The sequence below is a fragment of the Crassostrea angulata genome, chromosome 1, assembly GCF_025612915.1.
Source record: "Crassostrea angulata isolate pt1a10 chromosome 1, ASM2561291v2, whole genome shotgun sequence".
In the NCBI taxonomy this organism is placed as follows: domain Eukaryota; kingdom Metazoa; phylum Mollusca; class Bivalvia; order Ostreida; family Ostreidae; genus Magallana; species Magallana angulata.
In genome coordinates, this window is record NC_069111.1 from 56,848,096 (window position 1) to 56,860,589 (window position 12,494).

Below are 12,494 nucleotides of genomic sequence, written 5' to 3' on the forward strand. Positions count from 1 at the left end.
ACCGTTCCCATAAATTACTTAAGGCAGAAAAAAGTGAGGTACACGAACAGCGTATTTTGATAATTTTAAAACCTGCATTTGAAAGGTGTTCATCATATCTTCATATACAATTTGCCTTCTATCATATCAAAATGGGTAACTTGTGTTCCTACCATGTAAGAGACCTGAAGTTTGGACACAACCATCACTGGTGTAAATTTCAAGGTCATATTAATTCAAAGGTCAAATATAATGTCGTTTAGGATTTTTATCAATGTTCACCTCCGTCAAATATACTTTAACCTCAATCAATATTTTGATTTATTTTAATTAGGGGGTCATGACAATCATACTGCTAAATTTTATTCTTTGAACCATAAAATCGTTGCAAATTTTCGTTTAAAATTGATTACAAGTGCTATTTGAACCTTATATTACATCAGAAATTACGTTACATTAAATTTTTTGTTGTTGTTGCTTTCCTTAACGTTGCGCAATGATGCGCGTGGTGTCCGAAGAGAACAGGAAGTCAACCCTCTATCTGTTTCCCATCCACTTGTTGGACCTTAAAACAGAGCATGCGCAGATGCCTGTCTCTTTGGGTACGTAACCCCCTGACAAGTTTCTGTGTTTTGTACTCAATCAACAAAGAACAATGCGGCTGTTTTAAAATCTTTATATAGAAATAAAACAAGGTACACCAGTACAAAAAACAAAATATTTAAAAGTTCATCTGAAATAATTACAATGGGATGTAAATGGCAACGTTGAGGTGATAATTATGCGTCTATACATAATGTAACAAAGTTTAATGGGAAATTGATAATTATGTAGATGTAAAATATTTTTTGTAGCAGAACTGTCTCGTTAATACATGCCCAGCATGTATTAAACATCTAGATACGGATGCTGAAACACTAGATGGTAGAATTATATTTCCAGACTATGACCTGTAAACATGTACATTATAATTCTTCCAAAAAAGCAAAAATAATTGACAATATAAAAATGTGTAACAAATTTTGACAATTTTTCGTTATATTTCAAATATTAAATTGACATGGGACAATATAAAATCTATCATTTGCAATATGACATAAAAATATCTAGCGCATTTGGAGAGCTAAAATGGATGTCTGATAAGTGTCCCTTTTCGACCGGTAACGGGGTGCGTTCGATTGTGTAGTCTTAGTAGACTGTGGGTTGAGACCGGAGCATGTGCCCGTCATAATTCGGACGCTCCCCATACTTGTCTTCGAGGCGTGCCGTCATGGCCGCCACAAAACCACACATAGAACCAAACAGGGACAGAAATCCGGAAACCGCCACCAAGGCGTAGGACCAGGATAAAAAGTTTTTGTCAGGAAAGTAGATCCACTTAGCTTCCACTTCCGGTTGATCAGATTTGACACCAAACAAAATCAAACAAACTGCCGAAATAATACCTGAAAAAAAGTCGTTTTTTAAATAATTATCAAAAGTACTTAAATGAAATGTGTTAACTAACCTATATTATTTTTTCTATACACATGATATTTTAATGAAAATATAAGAAGTTAGGTATTGAATATTTACAATTTAAAAAATAATATTTAATATTGAATTAATACACAGGGGCCAAGCCCGTTTTAACATTAATTTCAATGTAACCATTATTTATGGTTACATTGAAATTAATGTTAAAACGGGCTTGGCCCCTGTGAATTAATACTTACCTCCCACGAGGATCATTACGGAGATGGAGAGGAGCGCCAGGAAGTTGGCCACCCCCGGACACACCCCCAGGAACACCAGCACCCCGATGATTGACCCCACCAGCTGTAGCAGCAGAGAGACGGTCATCATCACCTGGATGGCCACCAGCCACGCTGTAACCAGAGAGAGGCAGAGAGTGAATGATACAGGGATACAAACAATGGCTGAAGTATCTCAAAGTAACAATCTACGTAGTGGTAACGTGAGAGTCGTACAGTGAGGCAGGGGTGAATGATACAGGGATAGAAACAATGGCTGAAGTATCTCACAGTAACAATCTACGTAGTGGTAACGTGAGAGTCGTACAGTGAGGCAGGGGTGAATGATACAGGGATAGAAACAATGGCTGAAGTATCTCAAAGTAACAATCTACGTAGTGGTAACGTGAGAGTCGTACAGTGAGGCAGGGGTGAATGATACAGGGATAGAAACAATGGCTGAAGTATCTCAAAGTAACAATCTAGTGGTAACGTGAGAGTCGTACAGTGAGGCAGGGGTGAATGATACAGGGATAGAAACAATGGCTGAAGTATCTCAAAGTAACAATCTAGTGGTAACGTGAGAGTCGTACAGTGAGGCAGGGGTGAATGATACAGGGATAGAAACAATGGCTGAAGTATCTCAAAGTAACAATCTAGTGGTAACGTGAGAGTCGTACAGTGAGGCAGGGGTGAATGATACAGAGATAGAAACAATGGCTGAAGTATCTCAAGGTAACAATCTACGTACATATAGTGGTAACGTGAGAGTCGTACAGAGAGGCAGGGGTGAATGATACAGGGATGGAAACAATGGCTGAAGTATCTCACAGTAACAATCTAGTGGTAACGTGAAAGTCGTACAGAGAGTCAGGGATGGAAACTATTAACTGGTGAAGTATCTCAAGACTTTGATTCAGGTGAACATGTGTGCATATCTTCCAATTATTTCTATGAAGTTTTACTCCTATTTAAACAGGCTTTGGCCATGAAATTTCAATAAATACAAGAGGCCATCAGCTGAATTTGCAAACATAATGATATAGTATTGGGAATTTGTGTGATAACTTACGTGGATTGAGCCATTCTCTGATGGGTTCATACTCGTATGAGAACATCCACCAGCAGCCATTGTACTGTTTTCCGTTGTAACTTGTCTTGTGGGAGAAGTCTTTGAAGCAGGCCTCCCAAAGACCAAGCTGAAACGTACAGAACAAATTCACACAGTGAATTTACATATTGACCACAATAAGGTTTCAATATCTCATCCCTCGTATAGTAATGTACATACACATTTAAATGCAAAACAGCAACGACTTTTCAAGCTTATAGGGCATCTGGCTGAGTGAATAATTAAGAGTTGTTTTACATCCTCTCAAGAATATTTAAGTTAATTATTTCCACTTAATTAGCAGAGTATGGGGAGGGCTGCGGTGTTGGTTTGAAATCAATAAACAAGATAGATTTATGTTTAAAAGGGGCGTTCTTTTTCGCATTCTATCTAACAACCCATCATTACACTTTAGAGGGTTGCTGATATAATTTTGAACAGATTGGGATTAATCGCCAAAAAATAGACATAATAGCCCGTTTGGGATATACATTTGAACTACAAAATATAAGCATTTTTCATTTTGCAAAAAATTGCATACCCACTTAACTTAAAGAAACAATACATAAATGTCGGGGTTTTATGATTCAGCTCTTTAAAATTTCCAAAAGAAAAAACCCGAATTTGCTTTTGCATTTCGGGGTAAAGTGAAAGTACGACAATACATTCCAACATAATGACAACTCCCTATTCTCAGGTAAACGAATTACTCATCCTTTCAATCCTAGCTATGATTCTGATAAAAATTATTTCCCGAATAAAGAAGAAAACTTGAACTTTATACAGTACTGATTAACAATAAGTCGTCCAATACTACTTTTAATAGGGATCGCTGTTATCCTTAATCTAAACTTGTCTATAAAACACCTGGGGCCGACATTGTGACACAATTTTACATACGCTTTCAAATCCCGACGATGTCCGGTAATTTTTATCCGATTCCAACCAAAAGTGTGTGGAGAATCCGATAACGAAGAACACTAGTCCGATCACATTTAAGATAAGAGAAAACAAGAGTAGCCATTTCACTCGCTTCATGTTTACAGTCAAGTTAAAAATATGTATACTATTTACGACACATTGTTAGTGGGACATTCCATTTATTCAGGTGAGACAGGTGTGATCAGGATTATGGTGAAAGGAGATCGTTCGTACATTTATTCGACACAAACTGCACCACGGAAATCAGCCTTCTATGAAATATTCCATTTATCGTCTCTACCTTGGTTGAACTAGCGATGAAATGTCCAGAAATATAATAATAAATTGCATAAACGGTCGGTAAACTTCACATTGGGCAAGAAATAACATTTATATTTATATTACAAAACTTGATAGAATTAACCGTCAAAATGCTTTTATAATAAAATTATTTAAAAAGTTTATCTCAAAGATCGAATGCACGAAATCTGATATAAATTCATTGAAATTGTTTATTAAGGAATAATAAAGGAACCGTGCTTTTTGTATTATACGATGATCAATTACTGAGTGGTGATCAAATCCAATTAATTTAATTTTTATCTTTCATTTATGTTATATTTTATCATTCTCGACCGTTTGTAATCGCCTCATATTATTTAAAGAACGATTTCTTATTACCTATATCAAGACATTTATTCAAATATTTCAGCATTTGTATCACTCAATATCTAATAAAAAAAAAAAAATAAGTAAATGAAAATTATCGTAATGTTCCACAGACAAAGACACTCGAAAATGTAAATATTAAAAAAAAAAATCATCTCATTTTCTTTTTAAATGTGGTAGCTATTTTATTTCAAATTCATGTCGTCACTTTACGATGCAGCTACGGCCATTTTTTTTATTGCATTGCTCGAAGTAATTGGATGAAGACTTCAAGTGTTAAAAGTTTTAGTTTTACCTAATCAACTATTAGAAAATTATTAGATTTTCAAAACCTGCTGAAAAATAAGTCTTCATTTCGGAGATAATAAGATAAAAGCTTCAAGTTGAAAATTGTGAGTATTTATTCCACGTAAGTACAAAACAAATAAATGATTAATAAGTTTTAGATCAGTCAATGAAATCGGATACATTTGCACATGTTGTCATAGCAATGCCAAGTCTCGCCATGCTTCTCACAGGGTGGGAGACCGGTACAGTCACTCATCATTGAACACTCTGTAGAATAAAAAAGGTCAAACTGTCAGAGAGAGAGAGAGAGAGAGAGAGAGAGAGAGAGAGAGAGAGAGAGAGAGAGAGAGAGGATGAATAGATGTAAATACAAATTATATTTATCGGAAATATTAGCTTGTACTAATTAGTCCAAATAGACTGTAGGAAATGTTGATTCAGCTTATTTTTTAAATTCCAAAATAGTAGTACTTACTTTGTGAGGCGACACACGTGCAGATTCCGTGGACGCACGTGAGGGTGGAGTTGGCGCATGTTTCTAGAGCGCAGTCTCCTGAGTTAAAGCATCGCTCAGAGCAGACCAGGACTGTCGGGAAAAATCACTATTAATTATTCAAATTATGATGGATTACACATAAATTAAAAGCCAAACAAAATCTAACTAGAAGTCAGTTGCGTTAAAACTAATAAAAATCTAATTAAGTTTGGAGTATCAAGCCACAGCTCGGATGTAGAATTAAAGCGGTGACAATACCTTCATAAACGTTAAGTCCATAAAGATTATGAATTTTAATTGATTAATTCTTTTTTTTTTAAATCAACCCCTTCCAAAGAAAGAAAAATCTCCCGACTAATTATAAGAAATGCTTATAAATTCTAATAGATACGAGTTATCGCACTTTGTACGCCCATGTCATAAAAAAACATAATGTGAAATAGGGATACTTTAGTTATGTTTATCAAAAACAATATGTACTTTTAGAAGATCAGTTCGAGAAAAAACCCCACATCCTAATCCCTTTTTTAAAATTTATAATAATTCAATGTGTGTCAATGTATTTTTTTTTATAATGAAGTGATTTATTTAAGTGATCATAATTTGAAAAGAGGGTTTTTGTTGAAACTCTTACAAATTCTTTAGCATACTGTCCTTCCCGATGTATTTCAATTTATCAAATAAGATATACACCATGACTACTTTAGACAATACCATTGGAGAAGGTCCTGTTTGACCAGTTCGTTTTTTTTTTCAATATCACTGTACTTAATTTGCAACATTGCATATTTCTTTTTCCAGTGTTAAACGTTTACTCCAAGTTGCTGAATAACATGTTATGGAGGGAAAAATTAGGGGAAGTAGACCTTCTTCCTGTAATCAGTTAAATCATGTACTGGTAATTGACCTGTATCTTTGGTTACCCCCACCCCACCCCAGTCCCCATCCCCGTTCTTAAAGACGGTCAATAGGATGGTATTTAACCCTCACTGACAGATCAGCTCTGGGATGGCGGTCAGAATACCAAAAGTATACCGTTATTTTCCTCATACTACATGATAGTTCACGGTCAAAGAAATATATAGTTTTTAGGCCTTAGACCCAATGCCTTATAAATTATTTATTGTCTACCCAGCCTTCTTAAAAGAAATGAAACATGAAGTGATATAGTGACAGTCATCGACTGAGGAGATTATCTTTCATGAATATAGAATAGAATAGAAAAGAATTTATTTTTCCGAATTAGGGCCTCATGGGGCATGACATATAACAATTATGATTACATTTACTGACAATACAGTACAAATACTGTAGGACAGTTTGGGTAGCAACATTAGGCAATGGTATAATTTTATTTTAAAAATAGATTCAAGAATCAGCAGGTATATGCCTATGCATACATTTACAAAGGAAAAAATAGCTAGAAGTAAGAAGAGCTGATGCTAGAAGACATCGATTGGTCCACTTTTACCTAAAGGAGTATTTCAATGTTACATATGATATACAGGTTGATATTCAATAATAGAACAATGAAAATCACACACTGGTAGAGATATAAAATATATCAATTTTTTTTAAAGACTTTATGTATAGATACATGTTCATGGGCCAACAGCAAAGAGCAACACGAGTCGCAGTGCTAAAGGACATATCAAATACATTCTTGCTCAGTGCAATTAATAAATGTACACCACATATAAATGAATAAAATCCTAAATGATGACATTATAGAAGATCTTGGAAAAGAAAAAAAGAAAAAAAATCTTATATACTTGTATTTATAAAAAGTCTGCGCCTGAAATGTTGGGAAACACCCCTTGATATACTACCAGGCCGTCCAAAGTAGTGTAAAATTAATCTAAAAACTTACTGACTGCGAATGCGGCCACTAACAAAGACAAAAGAAACTTCATATCACTGTTGAACGATGGTCAGCGAGTCGATGAATGAAATTAAGCTCATTATATATCCCCAAAACGAGACTGTAATTTTAATGGTCACGATGTTTCCTAATCAGCAGGTCATGTGGCAAGGTCACGTATCTATAAATAGATCTTAGAAGAGAGCACCGAGACCATCATCATCAGAAATTAAACGTAAGCTGATGACAACTAAGTGGGTTATTTTCCATGTCATTATTTAAAATCGAAGAAAAGAGCTAAATGTAACTCCGAATAGTTGCCTTGATGTTGTAATATTTCTTAGTTTGTACTGTCAAGATTTGCTAATTTTTAGTTCATAAATATTTAGAACTAATATGAGAGAGAGAGAGAGAGAGAGAGAGAGAGAGAGAGAGAGAGAGAGAGAGAGAAATTTTGATTACTACACTTAACAATGTAAATGTTTTGACATGACAGTTTTCTTATATTCCTATCTAACTAATACATCACGACCACAGTTCTCTCCCCTTGTCTAGGCCTAATCCCTTATTACGTCAGCCCTCGGTCCTGAGCCACTACACGCCGCCCTGGACACGATTATCCCCTGCCGCGCTCTCCCCTCACACCCTGCCCCGCTAATCCCTATAAGTAGTGGCTGACCACCGGACAGATCTCATTCCTGTAGACTCCGGACAAAGAGAATGAGGACTGCCCTACTGATCGCTGTGTGTTGTGTTATTGCAGGTACACCATTCAGCATTATATACCGTATATATGTCAGTTACGTGGGCCACTGTAGCTCTCTAGTTGAAAAAATTCGGATAGACAAACCAGAGAGCTGCAGATCTGCAGAGTTTTATGCAATTCTGACGGTCTTTTGTCGCAAACAGAATGCAATTATTAATATTTTTTTAAAGTCAATATTCTATATGTAAGTAGTATGGAAGCGTTTTAGTGCCACGGTGTGATTCTTTAAAATCCAACTTTAAAATTATAACTTTATTACTGGAAATTACAACCTTTTTTTAAATTTTAATTGATTTCTTGTAAATATAACAGTAAACATTATAGACTATGCATTAAACTTACAGTTTCAACAGTCTGAACTAAAAGTTTTCATTTTATGAAGATTAAAACATGTACATGTATTATATACAGTGTCATGTATCTAATCAAATCAATGTTTTCAGAGTAATATATGTAAAATATGACTGAGTTGTTAATGAAATGTAAGTGTAAGTATGAGCACACGAATGAAATCAAGGACTTGCAATTTGTATATTATTAATTGTCCCTTTATCTACATCTTAAACTTTGATAAAGATAACAAATTAAAAGACATTCGTCTGAAATTGAAAAACATATCGTACATATTAAAAGAAAATTAAAATTGAAATTTCTATGATTAAAGTTGGCAAAAAAAAAATTACAACATGGCATTAATTTATACGCTTCCATACATATGAATGAAAAGCGTAGCATTTAACAGCCTTGAAATTACACGTATGAAAATTATTTCAGCATCTTCTTAATTATGACAATAAATCATTAGATACACTTAAAATCGAAATGCTAATTTAAAACCAAAATATAAATGCATGAATCATCTCATACTCAGTACCTTATAAAACAGGTCAAAAATGGGCAGGAAGATGTTTTAATTTTTTTAAAGAATGTAACGTGTAGTATATTTAAAAGATCATTCCAACCCATCAAATAGCTATCCACCTTCAAAAGGTCATATCAAAATACGCAATGATCTTAAAATTTTCAACAAAAAGTGAATGAGAGCAATGCATACACATTCATGTATAATTATTCCGGATTTTAGTCTGGCATTTTCACAACGACCCCTATCATTTTAATATGTATTCTTTAACACCCAATCTAAACAATTTGCCTGCTTAAAAAATAATCATCCGTTTCTTATCAGCCTTTGTTGCTGGTGAGAAATGTACCGGAAGTGGTGACTGCGCCCTGGAGAATTGCGCAGACGGCTCCTACATTGCCTGTGTTCAGGGACTGTGCACGTGCGTGAGGGAGAGACGTAAGTATACCCCAGCCGTCACTGACATATAATAGTCGAAGTCCAAAGTACACGTCTTGTAAAACTCGGGTGTATAAAACATAAAAAGGGGCAAAGTCCAAAGTATCATTTAGTGCATAAAAGTCTTCAACTAACATGTATCTATTCGGACGACACCAACCATTTCCAAATTCATTGAATTTACCTTACAACTTGTTTCATCTCCCTTTGTTTACGTTTAATTCATACCCCGATTGAATTCGATTACTAAATATTTCAAAAGCAAACAATTGCAAAATTCCATAATATGTTTAAATATATGCATGAATATTACCCAAACATATTTGACTGAATGAACTATATTTAATTTTATAGATTGGGTTTTCTACACTGTGTTATGATCTCTGTCCTGACATTATCTATCCCCCTTCCAAGTTAATTAATCGTTTACCTATATGTATAATAGTATCGTTAAGTAGGCGATTAGTTGTTTTTTTCATAACTACATGTAGATAAGGTCAGTCGTCTATGGTTTCTCTCACTCTGTATGTCTGTCTGTGTGTCTGATTCGTTATTTTCGGGTTCCTGTACAGGTTGCCGGGGACTTCGGGACTGTTACGGACTTCCCGCCTGTCAGGGCGACGCCTCGTGGCACTGCTTCGACAACGTCTGTAAATGTATCGACATCTGAGGCCACATCATTCACAAATCAAATCATTTTAAACCATTGAACAAGTTAATAAAATTTGAACTCTCCTTCCATTTTCTGCTGTCCTTAGTTTTTTGTTGTTTTTTTGTTGTTTTATAAATGAAACTCAATCGGAACTTCTCGGGCCTTTCATCTGTTTTCCGAGCCTGCCGGAAAGGCCCGAGAAGTTGCGATTGAATTAAAACTTTGATGCATAAAATTATGCAATCGGCAATCCTCGGCTGATTCCGCTACGCTCCAAACAAATTGTCGAGTGCGCGAGACATCCGAGTAGTTCCGAGTTTAAAATTATGTGGGTGTATTCTTAGAAAATGCGAAATGAAGCGTCTTCCTTACTTGCATGGGTGTTTTATGCTGAACAAGTATCAAGTTGTCCTATTCCCGGATTCTATGGGAATTCTATTTTCATGATGAAAGAATGTGGTTATCAAAAGAAAAAATTCATGTCCCAATGATCATCAGCAAATATTAAATTCAAGACATATGCAGTTCAAAATAGTGGTAACTATTGGTTTTTAAGAATTTTCTAAATTGAATGTTTATCTTATTTGTGCTGCTTTCAATAATTTTCAATTTCACACAGTGAAGAAAAAACTATTTGGCATCTTTGCAAGCCAATGGTTTACGTACGATCCACTCTGCTTCTTTACTATGATAAATGTAAATTGTTATTTATAATGTACTATCATTTAAATGTAGATATATGTAATGCACTATTATTTAAGGTATTTAAACAATAAGATGCTTTCTTCGGTGATTCATTCGGGATATGAAGGTAGCGACATGTAAATTTTTTCTGCAATGATCGCTACCTTCATAACCCGCATTAATCACCAAAGAAAGCATTTTATTTTAACATCTATCTTTTAACTAATTAATAAATTGATTATGAAATGTAAGTAAAATTCACCAAATTATTGTTAAACATAAGTACATAACTTGATGACGTCAGACTTTGAGTCTGACATCATCAAGAATATTTCGTGCAGTCCGTGATTTTTCTTAGGTCGCTGTAGGTTTCGACCAATCGATAAACAGGGCGTGTATATTTCTGTGGAGCTTTGATTTGACTTATACAGTTTCCGTAAGAAATAGAGGGAATAACACTTGGTAGATGTAAATATATTGTTATATTTGATATACTATTATTTAAATGCATTTTGTGTTATTGTTGCATACGCGTTATGTAATGTACTATTTTCCCCTTGCAACTTTTGTATCTTTTTGCGTCTCTTTTAAGAATGCGATGACGTAACACTTTCTAAGATTAATCTATTATAAATATATATTTCGTTAGCCCACATTCTAACTCCCACTCCGATCACTGCCAAGGCCTTAACTACCATTGAGGCAAGTGAGGCAAATGCCTCACTGAAAATTTTGAGATTTATTTCTTTTTATTATGTTAAAAGGCCTTTGAAGTTTCATCTTTTTTTTAAATTTGTACTGTTAATTAATGAATTATTTCAAGCATTAGTTCCCATTTCCGGAAATCGAACACTCCACTGTAGGTGTGTTTGATCATTTCGTCATTTATGCATAGTGTATAATGACGTAATGAAAATATGGATCTGTGGTTGAAAACAGGATCTTGTAGAAAGTCAAGTGATTCTGTTCCAGAAAAAGGTTGGTGTTGATATTTATGATACCAATGAGTCAACGGAAACCTAGATAGATCAACATGTTATACTTAATACATACATTGTATGTCATTGTGTCCATTAGGTCTAACATATTGCGTAATTAAACTTGGCCTTTAGCATAGGGGTTTAGTTTTCTCCAGGTGTAAAATACTGATCGTATTTTTTATATTCTCAAGAGGTTTGGTGAAACTGGACATAGAAAAATTGGTCAGCTGCAGTTCGATAACCAGTAATAAAAATTATACAAAATTTTTATAACTGGTTATCGAACATCACATAAAAAACCATACAATCTGAAAAATAAACACAGAAAAACATTAAAGTATAATCTTTATTTTTGCGAAAACCTAGGAGCTTCCGGGGGGCTTCGCCATCTTGGTCCCCCAACCAGGGCGCTGCCCTGGACCCGCTGGGGTCCGGAACTAGGCGGTCCCCAGACCCCTCGCCTCACTAAAAATATAGGTCTAGTTACGGCCTTGACTGCCACACCCACAGGGGCTCGGTTGTCAGACACTGAAATTTATAACAATTTATTCCCGAATAAAAAAATATACATAAATGGTCATTCAATGTATGTTCTATGGTATCGAAATAAAATCCACCGTTAAAATCGCCCTTTATCGTCGTTTTAAAAAATGTGTATCACGTGTACATTTAAAAAAATCCAAGATGGCGAGTGTCGTCCCATTACTTATTTTTAAATGCACTGTACATAGGATACACATTTATTAAAACGTCGATAAAGGGCGATTTTATTTCGATACCATAGAACATATATTGAATGACTATTTATGTATATCTTTTTTTAATTTAAGGAATTAATTCGCGGTTTATAAAGCGTAAACTGCCCCAAACCATTTTATATAGTATAAAACTAATAAATATTGAATTCATTGCTTATAATTTATTTTTTTTACTCTTCATTGTAGATAAAAACGGTCATTTGACCTTTAAAATGACGTAAAATTGTACAAAATTCAAACGTAACGTCATGCGTATTGATACGTTTTTGACGTTAGTCTTTCTAAGACGTAGGCAA

General features: G+C 34.7%; 3 protein-coding genes across 3 annotated transcripts; 1 reads left to right on the top strand and 2 right to left on the bottom strand.

Moving 5' to 3' along the window:
* Positions 1 to 639: 639 nt before the first annotated feature.
* LOC128185314 (uncharacterized) lies at positions 640 to 3,939 on the bottom strand. The gene is made up of 4 exons (XM_052854943.1): positions 3,724 to 3,939; positions 2,785 to 2,911; positions 1,695 to 1,847; positions 640 to 1,424 (listed from the first exon to the last, which is right to left on the bottom strand). The coding sequence occupies exons 1-4, from the start codon at positions 3,859 to 3,861 to the stop codon at positions 1,168 to 1,170; spliced, it is 675 nt and encodes a 224-aa protein (XP_052710903.1). The 5' UTR covers positions 3,862 to 3,939; the 3' UTR covers positions 640 to 1,167.
* Positions 3,940 to 4,796: 857 nt separating this feature from the next.
* LOC128185324 (serine protease inhibitor Cvsi-2-like) lies at positions 4,797 to 7,227 on the bottom strand. Its single transcript, XM_052854953.1, has 3 exons — positions 7,068 to 7,227; positions 5,177 to 5,287; positions 4,797 to 4,968 (listed from the first exon to the last, which is right to left on the bottom strand). Exons 1-3 carry the CDS (start codon positions 7,108 to 7,110, stop codon positions 4,865 to 4,867), a joined length of 258 nt encoding a protein of 85 aa, XP_052710913.1. The 5' UTR covers positions 7,111 to 7,227; the 3' UTR covers positions 4,797 to 4,864.
* Positions 7,228 to 7,663: 436 nt separating this feature from the next.
* On the top strand, positions 7,664 to 9,865 carry LOC128185335 (serine protease inhibitor Cvsi-2-like). Its single transcript, XM_052854958.1, has 3 exons — positions 7,664 to 7,821; positions 9,011 to 9,124; positions 9,697 to 9,865. The coding sequence occupies exons 1-3, from the start codon at positions 7,779 to 7,781 to the stop codon at positions 9,792 to 9,794; spliced, it is 255 nt and encodes an 84-aa protein (XP_052710918.1). The 5' UTR covers positions 7,664 to 7,778; the 3' UTR covers positions 9,795 to 9,865.
* Positions 9,866 to 12,494: the final 2,629 nt, after the last annotated feature.

Coding starts and splice junctions, on each gene's coding strand:
- LOC128185335 (XM_052854958.1), top strand. CDS start 7,779: ATGAGGACTGCCCTACTGATCGCTGTGTGTTGTGTTATTGCAG. Junction 7,822..9,010: donor TGTGTGTTGTGTTATTGCAG/GTACACCATTCA, acceptor GTTTCTTATCAG/CCTTTGTTGCTGGTGAGAAA. Junction 9,125..9,696: donor CACGTGCGTGAGGGAGAGAC/GTAAGTATACCC, acceptor GTTCCTGTACAG/GTTGCCGGGGACTTCGGGAC.
- LOC128185324 (XM_052854953.1), bottom strand. CDS start 7,110: ATGAAGTTTCTTTTGTCTTTGTTAGTGGCCGCATTCGCAGTCA. Junction 5,288..7,067: donor AGTGGCCGCATTCGCAGTCA/GTAAGTTTTTAG, acceptor TTTTCCCGACAG/TCCTGGTCTGCTCTGAGCGA. Junction 4,969..5,176: donor CACGTGTGTCGCCTCACAAA/GTAAGTACTACT, acceptor TTTATTCTACAG/AGTGTTCAATGATGAGTGAC.
- LOC128185314 (XM_052854943.1), bottom strand. CDS start 3,861: ATGAAGCGAGTGAAATGGCTACTCTTGTTTTCTCTTATCTTAAATGTG. Junction 2,912..3,723: donor CATCGTCGGGATTTGAAAGC/GTATGTAAAATT, acceptor TGTACGTTTCAG/CTTGGTCTTTGGGAGGCCTG. Junction 1,848..2,784: donor CAGAGAATGGCTCAATCCAC/GTAAGTTATCAC, acceptor CTCTGGTTACAG/CGTGGCTGGTGGCCATCCAG.